Genomic DNA, 16,712 nt, shown 5'->3' on the forward strand with positions numbered 1-16,712 from the left:
CTCAGAACTCCCATCTGGCTTCCAGTGCCATGCTGTATGATGTGCTCCTTAGACGCCGAAGGCCTAATTCTCCCCTCGCTTACCTTGTTGTAAATCTGGAGTAATGTCATTGAAGCCAATGGAATTACATCATTCTAAAACTGGTGTGAGAGGAGACTAAACCCCAGAGTATGGCTACATAATGGTCTCAATGTATTCTTTACATCTTGCTTCCACAATTTTGCTGCTGTACCAATTTCTGGAGGAAGTGAAATTCAAAGTAAATAAAATAAATACACACACACCCCCACCCGCCTTTGGACTCTTTCAAGGGGAGATGATCCTAGTTCTGTTTTATTCCTGCTGAATCATCATTCAAGACATTTGCAGTCATTTCCAAGACAGCTCCTTAAAACAAAATCGACTTCATACAAATGGAAAATAAAACTGTGTTTTCTAAAGGAAATGCCAAGAAGAGGAAATAAAATATTTATCACCTGGAAAAAACACTGTTTACTGCAAACTACTTGAGGGTTTCTTGTGATTGGAGTTGACAGTAACTGATTAAAGAGCTGTGTGAGAGCACTCTGGTCACATGATGTGCCTTCGTGAATTGCTAGAACTACAGTGGTTTTTAAAAAAATCCTGTAGTAAGCCATTTTCAATTTGCTGTTAACTTGGGCCCACTTTGCTTGCTTTCTGCCTTCCACTCAGCAAACACTGTAAAGATAACTGTTACCTTTAAAAGTAGTTATTTTTAGTGCCTAAGAGTAATAAGAACGAAAAGCCTTCTGCACTTAGCCAGAGAATAACAAGGAGTCTGGTGGCACCTTAAAGACTAACAGATTTATTTGGGCATAAGCTTTCGTGAGTAAAAACCTCACTTCTTCGGATGCATAGAGTGAAAGTTACAGATACAGGCATTATATACTGACACATGGAGAGCAGGGAGTTACTTCGCAAGTGGAGAACCAGGGTACGTCTTCACTTACATCCGGGTCCGGATGTAAGCAATCGATTTTCTGAGTTCGATTTATCGCGTCTGGTTAAGACGCGATAAATCGATCCCGGATCGATCCCGGAAGTGCCCCGGATCGATCCCGGAAGTGCTCGCCTTCGACGCTGGTACTCCAGCTCGGCGAGCGGAGTACGCAGCATCGACGGGGGAGCCTTCCTGCCGCGTCTGGACCGCGGTAACTTCGGACTAAGGTACTTCGAATTCAGCTACGTTATTAACGTAGCTGAATTTGCGTACCTTAGTCCGAAGTGGGGGGGTTAGTGTAGACCAGCCCTGGTGTTGACAGGGCCAATTCAATCAGGGTGGATGTAGTCCACTCCCAATAATAGATGAGGAGGTGTCAATTCCAGGAGAGGAAAAGCTGCTTCTGTAATGAGCCAGCCACTCCCAGTCCCTATTCAAGCCCAGATTAATGGTGTTGAATTTACAAATGAATTTTAGTTCTGCTGTATATAATGCCTGCATCTGTAACTTTCACTCTATGCATCCGAAGAAGTGAGGTTTTTACTCACGAAAGCTTATGCCCAAATAAATCTGTTAGTCTTTAAGGTGCCACCAGACTCCTTGTTGTTTTTGTAGATACAGACTAACACGGCTACCCCCTGATTCTTAGCCAGGGAATAAATGCCAGCACTGCAGTAAGGTGAGTGGCAGGTAAAAGGTCAAGTACAGCATGATACATTTGGACTTCAGTTTTCTTATGGCTTCCCTTACGCTTCTTTATTAGGCTTCATTACCAACAGTGGCTAAAGTGGGAGTTTAAAAAGGAACTCTCTGAATGACCTTTTGTGTCATAAGACAGCTAGGATACCTGGAAGCTAACTAGACAGCGTATGAGCACCAGGAGGTTGGTGTTACAGTAGGAGCTCTTTCTGCAGGCTGGTGCGTCTCCAACCCTGCCTGCAGTGTTGTCCCTTTACACTCCCTCTCAAACATTTTTAGAGAATAGAAAAGTGAACACAAAAATGTGTATTTGTTTACTGCGTTTGTTAAACCCTGAAACGGCCTAAAATTTTATACGCTAAGAGGAAAGTCTCCTGGTAATTTAAATGGGCTATGGATCAGTACTTAGATCATTCTGCTACTCATTTTGCAAAAGAGATCCTGATCCAGACCATCTCCCCACTCACCACCTCAATTGCCTCCCTGCTGGGTTCTCAAAGCATTTTATTTTGTGGAGCTCTAGGAAGGGCTCTGCAGAGCTCTGGTGGCACTATCCGAGTATTTATGAGGCACTAGTCAAGAATCATCGCCACAGATTATTCAAACTGAAAGCTGTGCATGGGTGTTCTGGGGCTGATAAAATGAAAGCGATTTTATTTCAAGCATTTGACTCGATTATGAGAGAATGAAAGAATTCTTCTGCACCGTGAAGTGTCCGCAAGGTGGTAAGAAGCACACAGACTCTGTGCCCATTAAATGTAATAGAATGAGATCAATAATGTTACATTCAGTAGGCTCATACGATGTGAATCTTCCTGCCAAGACTATTTAATTCAGTAGAACAGGATGGCCAACCAGGCACAAAGGCTATGCTATAATGCTTAAATGAAGACTAAAATTGGAAATTGTCTCTTCATTCGTAGCACAAAAGACATTAATGATGTGTTTTTAAATTACATTCATTATGAAGAGTGAGCAGATCATAGGTTTACTGCTATATTAACCGACACACTGCAAAAGATAGAGGCTACGGAAAAGTAAAATAAAACATTTAATGCCATTATAATTTAGTTAAGGGAACAGAAAACTGAGGAAACATGTTTAAGGGATTTTATCTCATAGTGGAGAAATAGGTCAAAGTGTAAGCTTAAAGCAAACAAAGCTATTTTATTTTACTTTGTAAGACCCTGGTCTTTCAAGCCCTTACTGATGTAAGTAGTCTTTGCTCATGCAAGTAGTTCCATTTACTTCTATGGAAAGCCTTACATAAGGACTGCCCACCTGTGCAAGATTGGACCCATAATTTGGGAGACATTTTACCCTACATTTTGCACAAAATTCCCATTGCCACTAATAGGAATTCTGAGCATAAAATGAGGATAGACTATGACTTGTGGATGTTAAAGTCATTATCCATTTAGGATTTTCCTACTGTAATATGCTAAGACTTACAATATGTTTTATAGATACTTATCTCTAAGTTCTTCACCAGTTTTTCTTGAACAATTATACTAAGTCTGAAGTTCATGCAATTTATATTGTTAATATATGCAAATCCAATTTAGTTTGCAACATTCCAAAAATGTCCAAATCATTCCGTTCTATCACTCATTGCACAATGGAACACTCTTCTGGTACATAGGTGTACAGAACACCAAAACCATCTTCTGGTACCTCACTTATCAGTGGTTCACAGTCAAGCTGGAAAGACATAGCAAGTGGGGTCCCACAGGGATCAATTCTGGGTCTGGTTCTGTAAATATCTTCATCAATGATTTAGATAATGCCATAGAGAGTACACTTATAAATTTGTGTATGATACCAAACTGGGAGGGGTTCCAAGTGCTTTGGAGAGTAGGATTATAATTCAAAATGATCTGGACAAACTGGAGAAATGGTCTGAATAAAATAGGATGAAATTTGATAAGGTCAAATGCAAAGTACTTCATTTAGGAAGGAACCATCAGTTGCACACATACAAAATGGGGAATGACTGCCTAGGAAGGAGTACTGCGGAAAAGGAGTTAGGAGTTATAGGGGACCACAAGCTAAATATTAGTCAACAGTGTAACACTGTTGCTCCCTCCTCCCCCAAGCAAACATCATTCTGGGATGTATTGATGTGGACAAATTGTAGAAAGTCCAAGGAAGAGCAACAAAAATGATTAAAGGTCTAGAAAACATGACTTATGAGGGAAGATTGAAAAAATTGGGTTTGTTTAGTCTGGAGAAGAGAAAACTGAGGAGGGACATGATAACAGTTTTCAAGTACATAAAAGATTGTTACAAGGAGGAGGGAGAAAAATGGTTCTTCTTAACTTCTGAGGACAGGACAAGAAGCAATGGGCTTAAATTGCAGCAAGGCCAGTTTAGGTTGGACAGCAGGAAAAACTTCTTAACTGTCAGGGTAGTTAAGCACTGGAAGAAATTGCCTAGGGAGGCTGTGGAATCTCTGTCACTGGAGATTTTTAAGAGCAGGTTAGACAAACACCTAGATAATACTTAGTCTTGCCTTGAGTGCAGAGGACTAGACTAGAAGACCTCTTGAGGTCTTCTATGATACATAAAGGATGAGAATAATTCTGAGAGGAGGCAAAAAGTGAGCTAAAAGGTGAATAATGGGGAAGACTATCTTGGACTAACATAGGAAGCCAGCCAATAAAGTTCATATCTAAAAGCATTTGGAGAATAGTTGGATGTGTTTAATAAATTCATGTTCTTGCGGCTTTAACCATCTGTTAGGTGACCAATAACCCAAGAGGACTCAAATCTTTGCAGCATTGAGCAATCTTTGTGTAAGGAAGACGTGTCACCGAAAATTCTCTTTAGTATATTAGACACAAGCAGGTTTCTTTCTGTGTCAAGCATGCATGCCAAATTCTCCCTCCCCCACTCCCCCCCCGTGAACAAACATACCAATTGTGGAAAATAAAGTGATCCAATTGGCATATGGAGTAAATGGAGCACTAGCTCAGTGATATGCCACTCCCTATTTACCTAAGTAAAATTCAGTGCATACACTACATATACTTCTATATGTAGTGTTGCACCCCTGGGACCACTGCAGCTGTATGACCATTGGAGCAGCCCTATTAAAAAAAACAACTCTCCCCACAAACCTGCCAGAGAAATGTGTTTTTTCTTTTCACGCAGTGTCTCTATAAAGTACACTGGCCCTGGGTGCAGGACAAGCAGGCTGTAGTCCTGCACCAATGACAAATTAAGCACTGATATCTTTCAACCTATTAGAGTTAGATATAGGAGTGTTATGCTGTGAACAGGGGCAATTGCTATCTTTCTAACGGAATAGGCTGCACTTGTTTCTTGCACTCAGAGGTCCTGAGACATCAAATCTTACAGTCATTAATAAGTATACAGAAGCTTTCTAATGTAATTTTTAGAAGGTTCTTAAAGAAAATTAGTTATAATTTCCCTCTTCCTTTGAGGCCTGTATAGTTGGATTCAAAGGCCAAAACATTCAAAAAATGTGCCTAAAGTTAAGCTTCTAAATCCACATTTAGTCACATAAGTTTGATTGTCAAAACTTCAGTGGGAGCAGCTGGCTGTTTGGTACTTTTGAAAATCAGGCCATTTCTTTAGCTGCTTAAATAACGATTTAGGAGCATAACTTTAGGCATTTATCTTTGAAAATTTGGCCATAGTACTTTAAACAGCCAGAAGAAGGGGCACAAAATATAGTTCTAACAAAATCTGTATGAAATTCTCCAAACCATTTTTAATGCTCTTTTTTCTAGTAAAGTAACGTATGCACAGATTACATGGTGATGTGTTATAAACAGAGCTGGACAAAATTCAGAATTTCTGTTCCACGGGGATTTCTGACATTTTAAATAAAAAATGGTTACAATTCAGAATGAAACCTAGAGATGTCATAATTTCCTACCCAAAGGAACTTCAAATAATTTGTTTAGAAAAAAACAAACCATTTCCATTTGATTTTTTCAAAATGAAATGAAGCAGCTGGGTGCCCTGACTCCTGGGGACTCCCCAGTCTGCTTCTAAGGAGTCAGGGGCAGTTTGGGGAGTCTCCCATTGTGGAGCAGGAAGCCTGGAAGCCATGAGAGCCTTGGCTCCAGCTGGCATCGGCTGACTTGGGCTTGTGGAACTTGAGCTACGGGGTTGTAAAATTGCAGTGTAGACATTTGGGCTCAGGCTCTCTGGGATCATCTCCCCCTTGTGGGGGTCCCAGAGCTCAGGCTCCAGCCTGAGCATGAAGGCCTACACTGCAATTTTACAACCCTGTAGCCTGAGCCCCGTGAGCCCAAGTCAGCTGACATGGGCCAGCCAATGTGAGCCAGCTGCAAGTGTTTAATTGCAGTGTAGACATATTCTGAAAGTCCCTGCTAAAGCTGGGGCTCTAAGGACTTTGAGGCTCCTGACTCTGCAGCAGAAAGTCTGGAAGCCCAGGGTTCCTCCCAACCCCAGGGCAGTTCACATGGCAGGGCTGCCCTGGAGCTGTGGACCCTGGAAGCATGTGCTCCCTGGCAGCCCACCAGGCAAACTAGCAGGAAATCAGGCAGGTTTTCATTGGAACCCTATCTTTGTTTGGCAAAAGTTCATTGAAACTGTAATGTTTCTGCAAAACATTTTGGTTTTAACAAATCAGCATCTTATGATGAAAACCCGACCAGCTCTAGTTATAACTGGCTAGTATATATTGACATCCATTTGGAATGGCTTCAACAATTCACTCCTGGCTTTGCCAGTCTTAAGTATTGTGACCATCCAAAACTCACGCTGATAAACCTTTGTACTCTTAGCTGACTTTGTGGTCTCCTCAATTGGGCTTAACACAAGCAGGCAGAATCCCCAGAATAGCGACAGTCACAAGTTCAGTAAAAACAGAACCACCTCTGTTTATTACTGAAGGAGAGTACAGATGCATCTCCACTTCAGCTGCAGCCCCAGGTGGTGGGGCTTGGGCTAGGGCTTCAGCCCGGGTGGCAGAGCTCCGGCTTGGGCTTCAATAAATTTGTGATTTATTGTTATTGCCTGCGTACTGTCCGTGACTTTTAATAAAAATACCTGTGCCAAAATCGTAACTTATTCATCACCTGTGCTCTCTCTCTCTCGCGCGCGCACGCGCATACTGCTCTACACGAGTGTGTGGTGATAGTAGTTTATTGTCAGGAGTGGGAGGTAACATTTAGATACACACAAAGGAGGCATGCAGATCATCCCAAACTAAGTGTTCTGACACATTTATTCCACCATTTACTATCTTTGTCCATGTCACACAATTTACTGAAAATCTGCATTAGATGGTTTTAGGGAAATTTTACAATTGTCGTTTGCACTATTTTGTCTTTCTCTGCCTGTAAAGCTAGGCTGTTTCACTGCAACGATGCATGACCTTTACAGTGCTGAGGAGGGCATGGCAAGCTGCCCAGAGCCCAAGTGCTGCACCTCATGTCCACATAAATGTACATAAAACTCATAGGATTTTAATCAGAATGTTTTTTTATTTATTGAGTACTGTAAATGTACTCAGTGTTATACACAGCAAATAGAACTATTGCTTTGAGGGGTGCAAGGGAAGGAGAATCAATCGAAAGAATAGCACTGAGCCTCCAAACTCAGCTTCTGGCTGTCCAGCTTTGTATGTGAGGCTATGCAAGGGGAAGTGGCCTATGCCCTTAAAGAAGGAAGCTCTGAACTCTACGCCCATTGCCCCACTGTTCCAAGTGCCCAAGTTGTACAGTATAGTGACAACTGTGAAGATTTACGAGACTACAGATTTGTTACCCTGTGTGAAGAGAGAGTTTTAAATGATAGATGCTCAAGGATAAGCTTGAAGTAGGGAAGTATGTGATGAACTAGCTAGTATGTACAGTATGCATATCCCTTCCTTCTACTGGATAAAATCAAGACCTTTCAACTATATGCCATAAGACCTATCCTGCTAACAGTTAACTGAAATACCCCTTCAGCTCAAATAAAAATGGCCTGTGTGGCTGGAGAAAAAGGACATGAGTTTTACACCGCTTGCCACTCTGGAGTTCTGAAGGGTGGCCAGCTGTGTAACAGTGACAACTCTAGAGTTCTTAGTACTGCTGGCTGAAATGTTTTTTAGTGGAACACCTTTCCATCAGAAAATGAAGTTTCATTTAAATGTTTACATGGGAACATGTGTAGAACTGATGAATGAAATTGTTTTTAATTGTTCACTTTATTAATGTAACTTCATAAGTAAAGTTTTATGAATGAAACAATATTCATTCATAAAACCGGTTACCCCAATAACTGGCTAATTAACAATTAAGATGCTTGTTAAGAGCCATAGCTGTTCAGTCAGCTGCCTTTGTAAGTTTCACTATCAATCCAATTCCTGCTTAAATCACTAAGACTTGCACTGTTTCAGTATTGTAACTTCTGTTCACCATTTATTACACTTGCCTACAGTGTAACTTCTGTTCACTGTTTGCCATCCATTATACTTGTCTATATTGTAACTTCTGTTCACTGTTTGCCATATTGTAATTCAAACCCCATTTTAAAACGCTTACTCCATTTTGTAAGGGCTTGCTGCAACCTTCATTTTTGCAAACCCTGCTGTAATCTTATTAGTTTAGTTTAGATGTGTGAATGAGGTATGTATGGATGATGGAATCAACCTCCAGCCCCAGCCTGTCCTGATTAAATAAAGTTCAAACACCAACGGCTGAAAATGCAGACAAGAGCCCTAACAAAGTAAAAAGAATCCACCCTAAAAAGAAAAGGTACAATAGAAGGAAGCTCAAAGCCCGGTCAAAGGCTGAAAGTCATGTCTGCAATTGACGGGTGATCAATCACCAAACCTGAAGGCAGCGTGACACAGCAAGACCTATCGACTCTGGATTCAAACTAAAGCCTACAAAAAGGATGGGTGAGATGGAAAACTTTGGAGGAGGGTAACATTCTGCTGCCAACATGGAAGGGCATCGGTGCATGCCCAACAGAGACCCAGCTCGTCCTTGTGCCCGGCTTTCCTGGCCAGTTAGCCGCCACAAGCTACGAACCCAAGCTGCAAACTCAAGCCACAGACTCAAGAAGGACTGGTAACTATGCAGCAGCTGCAGAACATCTGATGGATGTGTGTGTGTGTAAATGTGTGTGTGTATAGGTATTAGGTATAATGTGTGTGTATAAGGATTAAGATATTAGTTATTGGTCATAAATCAAATTGTTATCATAATAAATGTGACATCTTTATCTTGTCCCCTTTAATAAGATCCTGCTAGTTTTTATTGGTATAACACATGTCCACTCCAACAAAATTTCCCAATGAAAACATTTCAGAATGATTCAAAATCAACCCATTTTGGCGTAGTGGATCAGTCTTGTCATGTGTTGCTCTGTGGGTTCTTTCATTGGATGAATGCACATTGTTTCAGATGAGACACAGGAAGTGACAGTGTGGGAATGGCAGCTCTCTCTTACTGGCTGGCTTCAGTCTTTTGGGATCAAGTTTGTGAGATAGAAACTGCATTCTGACGCCGTTCCTGCTGCTACAAGCAATGCTGGACAATCCGTCTCACAGCTCCGCCCCTCCCTCCCCGCCCACAGGCCCTGAGAGTTGTGTTAGAGGAACTGGCAGACCCCAGTGCTAGACTGCTCAGAGGCAGCATTCTTCTATGGAGCAGTTCAGGGTTGGAAAAAGAAAGACCAGCAGTCAAGGTTTGGGATGGCTCAATCAAGAAGCTCTTATGGAAGCTTTGCACCATGAACGCTGGGAAGAGAAGGGAACCAGATTGTCAGAAAGAGGAGTCAACAGAATTCACTTTTCCCCAAGGCAGACCGGCTCCTCTGGAAAGGAGTACTACCTGTGGGCACAAAAGAATGCCAGGATGCAGGAGGTGGTGATAGAAGTGATGATGAACAGGAGGAACTTAGCACAACTTCAGTTACTCCAGCAGCACAGGAGGTTGCTTCTATTATAGAATGCCTAGAGACCCTCAGTTTCCTCTAAACCTTGCTTCAAAACTTCAGCCCTGGAAAGGATGTGATTGGTGCAGGCAGTCACAGCTCCCAGGTGCAGGGAAGAGGCACTGTCTCCATCTCTGCTGGACATGGCTCTGGTGGGAACACTGGAGGGGAAGGTAGTACTCCCACACTGCATTTCTCTCAACAGCAACTATCCCCTAACCCCTTCCTTCAAAGTGCATTAAACAGGCAACTAGCCAGCTTTGGCAGCATTTCAAAGTCCATGCTGGGGTAAGAGCACTGCCATTTGTCATAGGGTCAGTCTGGGCCATGACCCCAAAAGACTGGGGACATCAGGTATTCTGAAACATATGGAACACAGTCACGGGGCTACCCCGCAGCAGCAACAGGTTAGCTCGGGAGAAAAGCAACCAGGCACTGGCTCTACTACAGAGCAGAGGCTGACACCACTAGTGCTTTCCATTACACTGCTACCTCGATATAACGCAACCCGATATAACACGAATTCGGATATAATGCGGTAAAGCAGTGCTCCCGGGGGGGGGGGGGGGGGGTGAGGCTGCACACTCTGGTGGATCAAAGCAAGTTCAATATAACGCGGTTTCACCTATAACGTGGTAAGATTTTTTGGCTCCTGAGGACAGCGTTATATCGAGGTAGAGGTGTATATCGTCAACTAGGTCCACCAGCATCACTCAGACCACAGCGGAGTGTGTTTAGAATGGGGCCAAAATACGATCTCAAGCATCCTAGAATTGTGTTGCTGACCACAGCATGTGTGAGGAGGGTGGCTGTGGCCATGCTTCCTTTCATCTTTGTGGAGGGTGAGCTTCTCAGAGGTCTTATGGCTGCAGCTGCCCCCCAGCTGCCACACACCTAGTGGCTCCTATTTTGCTAACAAGGCAGTGCCAGATGTGTGTACTGCTGTAACGTTGTCAAAAGAAAACATTTCAATGTTTCCAAAACAAAATATTTCAGCTTATTTTATTCCACAAAAAATATCAAGGTTGATTTTTTCATCCCAAATTGGGACAAAACAAGATTTTGAAATCAGGATGGAAATAGTTGCTAGAGCAAACAAATCCATGACCATTTATCTCTAGAGGATATTTGTACACACAAACATTATATTTTATATCTCAATCACACCCTCTGTGCTGTTATGTCATTACTCAGATCACAGGGTACCAAAATGTAAGGAAAATACCACTCTCTGGTACAAGTTTATGTTATCATACCTGCATACTTTTTGTTGTAATAGTCACTGTGGCACACAATTCTTACTTCAAATTCATGGCTCACTTTTCAATTCAAAACCGTAGTGACCCCAAATAAGTGCTAGTGTTACGTGATCCAGAAATTGCATCCTCTTGGCATTTGAAATTGATGATCATTTTTGTGCATAAAGATTCAAAGTTAGTGTTTGTGCAGACCTTGTTGTCTGCAATTTTGTGTGCTCTTTTTCTTGCTCTCTCTTTCTCTCTCGGCTATTTTGTTCCAAATTTGTTACTTTACTAAAGACAGTTTATAAATAAAAAAGAAAATGTGTGGTAGAATCTGGAGGAAGCAGCATCTTAAAAGACAAAAAGAACCAATAATCTGTGTCTCGTAACAGTATCACTACAAAACAGATAAATTATACTCATGCTAATCATAATGCCTTGCACTTGCCTACTTTAAAAATAACCCATACCTCAAATCTGTAACCTGAGTTTAGTGCCACATTTTTGTAGCTTGGAAAAAAAGTAACAACAGCTGTATCAAATATTCAACAGCTTTTCTTGTGGTCATTAATGTCTTGATTGTAAAAATACCCTGTTTATGTGCCAAAGAATTTCCAGTGTCATTCACTTCCTACCACAAATTTGTGGTTCATGGCCAAGGTGTACCCTGAGGAGCTGAGAGGAAGGGTTTGACACTCTATCCATCTTCAGGATAATTAGATCCCTTAGGGACAAAGGACAAATTGAGTAATAACAAAACACAAGCATCAATCTTCTAAAGAAAAACAACTGTATGTATTGACTCGTTAGAAATCTGTAAAATAGGCAACAAGACCACTGAACAGTTAGCCAAAGAGCAAGCCATACTGGTGATGCTTGGGGATTTTTAAAAAAAAACAAACCCAGCTCTCGTAGGGCACTGCTGTGAGAAATTATGCTTTACTTATGCAGCTCTACAGTAAGTCTGTCAGCCTACAGCACAAAGCGTTATCTTTCACTTATTTCCTTAATAAGTAAAGAGAACAGAGGAAGGATTTTCACAGCTGGCAATATATTAGCACTGCATCTGTTTTCGTCAAGGGAATACAGTTTTTAAGGTTGTTTTAAATCTTGTTTAATTTTCTTAGTTTTTTTAATGGGGTCTTTTCCCCTCGGAGAATGGGAGAAAAGGGTTGTGTGGGAGATCAGAATCTGTTGCCAGCACACACTTAGTTATGTATCAGACACCAGAAGGGGTCTCACCATAAAATTCACACAGCTCGCTGATTGCAGGTCTCAGGAACCTTCTTTGCTAAACTGAAGCATTTCAGATATTTTAAGTAAAAAAGCATTTACAGGGTATTTCACAGGTTGAATGTCTCCCCACTAGTCACATTTCTCACAGACATCTATTATTACACCAAAATGAAGGTGAGGATCCCTATATATTAAGGATTTATGAAGATACCCAATTTACAGCTAATAGTTCAATATTCTGGCTATATGTCTCTAACTAAATTTCTCTCACAGACTATTTTCCTAGAGAGCCAAAGCACAATCAGTTAACAATGTACTTCTTAAAGTGACAGTGCATTTTTCTAAGTGTAAATAGCTTTTTTTTTTTAAGTGATATCACCCCATGCCAAGCATTCAAAGCTATCTGAAGTGCTTAGGCAGCAATCAAACAATAGATCACAACCTATGGACTGCCCTTACCCTACCTATCCTCAAAAGAGAGGTTCCCAATTTCTCGACAGACAACTCAAGAATGAACTTTACTCTTTGTCTTGTACAGGGGCAAGCACAGAAGTGGTTCTTAATAATAAATAGTAATAATAATGTACATCTGTGACAGTCTGTACCCGTGTTCACCCCTTTTACTGGACTGTGATACATTTTGTATAAAGTAGGCCTTGTGAGGTATCATTTGAAGACTCATAATTTGCTGACCATTACTGTCCAGGTAAAATATGTGTAGCGACATTGTATGCAAAGTTGCAATATTCTACTGTATTGCATTACTAAAATGTGTTCCAGTTCTGGGGAGTGGCTACTCTCTGGCAGGAAAGAGGTTGTGGGCGAAAAATCTATATCTCGACAAAGAAACAGCTCAGAGTTCCCATCCACACAGACATTTTGTCTCCTGAACCTCAGCTGGAGATGCTTCTTGAAGAAGAGAAAGAACTGTAAGAAGAGAGAGCAGATGCCCCAAATTATTCCTTCCTCTCTCTCTGACCGTGGCATCCACAACACCTGAAGAAGCGACATTGGATTGGAGAAGGGGATCCTGACTGAATGTAGTTCAGCCAACAAGATTGCTGTAATTTGTGGTGAGAGAGCCCTTGGCTTTGAATTCACTTTAGTTTGCTAAGTTAGGCATTAGCTGTGTTTTACTTTTATTTTTCTTGTAACCAATTCTGACATTTAATGCCTTGTTACTTATATTCACTTTAAATCTGTCCTTCTGTAGTTTGCTAAACTTATTTTAGCTTAACCAGTGTATTTGAACTGAAGTGTTTGGGAAACTCTTTTTGAGATAACAGGATTTGTGCATATCATTTTCTAAAACAACGGACTTTATATGAGCTTGTATTGCCTAGGAGAGAGCTGGGCAGTACAAGATGTACATTTCTGGGGAAACTCTGGAACGGGGAGTTTGCTGGTGTCGCTCTACAGTGTAATTCAAGAGTGGCTGGCTGCAACACTCATACACTGTAACTGAGAATAACTTACATGCTGGAGGCTGTGTATGAGCAGACCAGGACTGGTTGCTCTCGCAATGAAGCAGTGTAAAAGGTACCCTAGGTTAGACAGCTGAGGTAACACAGATGTTCATCAGTCCAGACTGTACTCTGGGTATGTCATAATATCCTTCCTTCCTTCCTTCCCCATGTAGTCTGTGTTCACTGGTCCCCAGGATCCTAAGGTGCCCTCTCCTGGCACGACCTTATGAATTAATGCAACAATAAGGCACAACAATGCTACAGTAAGAAAGGAAAGCTAAGAAGTGGGCAAAAAGAGTATTAAATAAGCATTGGAGAAAAGGGTATTTTCATGGCTAATAGGTCTGTATCACTGTACTGCCAATCCATAGAGAAGATCTGCATCAAGGATGCATGTTTGTATTTACTATTTTATAGTAATAAAAATACCTGCTGCACAAAATCAAACCTAAGTAAGAACTAAGCATAAAGCTTCAAGGACTTGGTCTATATGCAAAACCCATCAGTCACACATACTACTTCAGGTACACCTGGCTGAGAACTGATGGCCACACATTTCATAAGACTTTGACATCTCCTTTCCAAAATCATTGCTCTCAGCTATGCCATTTTCTGCTTTGCATAATATCTAGATGAACCTAATCACTGGATTTTTTTAAAAAAAGTTTGAACATGCCCAGGAATAAAGAGAGGGAAAATAGTACTGGTTTTATTCCCTCAAGTGGATAATCATGAGGTCATCTTTCTATTTATGGTTGAAAATTTCCCAAGAAAAACTACTTTAAGACAGGGTGCTGGTAAATACTGTCTTGAACTTGGTTTTAACTAAGCAAAATAATTGCTTCAGGGTCTAGCAAGTTCAGCAAGCACAGAATGAATCTTTTCAAACTTTGGATGCATCCATTCAAAACTTAGGAGTAGGCTCGGTCTAGCCACTACAACAAAGTTGGTCCTCTCTACAGAATGCTGCGTGACCAAATAGACCTGGACTGGTAATCTGTAACCCTGCATGTTTCTGATTGCTTAATGCTTCAAGCCTACAACTCTGCATTATTGTTGTTTTCATATAATCAAATGTTTGTGACTTGTTTATATAATATTGAAAACTGAAGTATGAGTCATGCCATGTATAACTTTGTTGAGAAAATACTGAACCAAAACCTATACAGACATTCTGATGTTCAGTATTATCATTACATATATTAGTATTACGCCCACTGCAGTTTCACTTTGTATTTGTACAACCCTGAATTAATCTGCAAATCTACTGTCTTATGCAACCACAATTTGAATATGTACCTAAACTAAGTGTAATGTGGTGTGCATTAACAAAACAGTTTTTAAAATAGAAAATGCCTTAAACTGGGACTAACTAGTTTTTCCTGGGTGGTGAAAACCATGATTTTACCTGGTAAAAACCATCTCTGGTAAATACTAAGCCATCCCTGTTTCTATTACAAGGGTGTAGATTGGGCAAAACAGAATAGTAACTACCACTAACCAGGAGTGACAAGAAGTGCTGAAGAAAATAGTGTGTTTTTGACACAGTCATTGTTAAAACAGTAATAGAAGTCAGTAGAGAGACCTCATTCTTATGAGGTGAGAACAAAATACACAGTGGCTGGAAAGAACAGAGCATGCATGTCCATAAAGGACATCCTCCTAAATGATGAAATTACCTGAAGTGACCCCTTACCTTGGAGAGCCTGTAGAGTACGAGTCTGTACAACAATACAGAGCTGCAGAACCAGCTGTGGTGCACTTTCCAGAAACGTGGCTAGCAAGTGCAGCATACTCACATCTGCATACTCATATACCATTTTCCAATAAAACCGCCATCTGTCGTTCTCTCCACTCTGTCGACTGCGGATACCTAAGTATATTGTGTGGAAATACCTAGAAATAAAAGAGAGATTAAGAAGACACTGCAGAATATTTTACAAGCACCATTTTTACTCTAAACTAACCCACCCTGTCCCAATATGCTCCAAGATAATGAATGGAGGGGACTATATTCAGAATGGACACAATATTCTAGTTCATAGTATTTTGTTCAGTGGAAAACAAAACAAAAAATTATCTTAAAAAAGCCATTTTTGAAAGCTTACCACTTTTGTCGTATGTATTAAATGCATTCTATTACTTTCAAAGATAAGGCATTTTAGGTTGAAACATAGAAAAGCTGAGGTCATCTATGGCCTTCTGAAAAACCCATTGAAGTAAATGGAAAGACCTACTAACTTCAGTGAGCTTTGGCTCAGGTCCAAACGCCCTAAACCTGCAACAGGCTCTGCTTGGGCAGACCCTTATGCTCACATAGACCCATACTGACTTCATTGGGACTCTGTGTGGGCAGAGGAGTCCAGCATACATGGAGCTAATTGTAGGATCAGGGCCTTAAAGAGTTGCTGTGCTCATTAGCCCTCTTTTCCGGAGTGAGAGGCAGGATGAATAAATTACTAATCTTGGCCATCTTAAAATATTTTTATGGTAGTCTGGATATGTTTTGAAGGGGGGACAGCTACAAATTCCCTTTCCCATGTAGAAGCACTAGCCCCTATTCAGATGGTTTCTATATAAGAGCAGCACCTGCTTGAAGATAACAGACAGCAGTAACCTGAAGATGAACAGAGGTAGATGGACAACACATGTGCCTACCATAATCTGAGGGAGCAAGAGGACAAGCACCTGGCTAGCAACCAAATAAATGGAAAGCTGCAGGTGTAGGAGCAACTGGTTTTGTTGGAGGCAAAGGGATGGTTGCTGATGAACAGTGATGCTACCCAGTCACTGAGAAACCTCCCATGTTCTTTGCAGAGACTATAGCAGCTGCTTGGACACCTGTGCTCTCTCCTGGGTGGCCTTTGATCTGCTGTCAGGAAGGTAACTCCGAGTCTTTTCTACCAGCCACCTCTGTTACCTGCAGGAGAAGGAGAGGATGTTTCATTCTAACAGAGGGCTGGAGGCAGGTGCCAGGATGAGAACAGAACTCAGCGGGCAGCTGCTGCAGTATGTGCTGGGGGGCGGGGCAATGTGACACAGGAAGGAGTTCAGTGGCCAAGTGGTTTCTCTATCAGCAGGGTCTTGCCCAGCTACCCCTGTCTATTCCCTCCCTCTCTGCCAGGTTGCTCCTGCTCCATAATTATTCCATTTATTAGGACAGGAAAGCTTCCCCCCTTGCTG

At 41.4% G+C, this 16,712-nt stretch overlaps 1 protein-coding gene across 1 annotated transcript in view; it reads right to left on the minus strand.

Annotated features, from left to right (window-relative positions):
• XKR4 (XK related 4) overlaps positions 1–16,712 on the minus strand; it is a 278,474-nt gene that overhangs the window by 72,797 nt on the left and 188,965 nt on the right. Inside the window, exon 2 of the mRNA XM_065399747.1 lies at positions 15,226–15,425. Coding sequence (XP_065255819.1) covers positions 15,226–15,425 — 200 coding nt within the window. The remainder of the gene's footprint in view (positions 1–15,225; positions 15,426–16,712) is intronic.

This window comes from Emys orbicularis, chromosome 2 (genome assembly GCF_028017835.1).
Source record: "Emys orbicularis isolate rEmyOrb1 chromosome 2, rEmyOrb1.hap1, whole genome shotgun sequence".
In the NCBI taxonomy this organism is placed as follows: Eukaryota; Metazoa; Chordata; order Testudines; family Emydidae; genus Emys; species Emys orbicularis.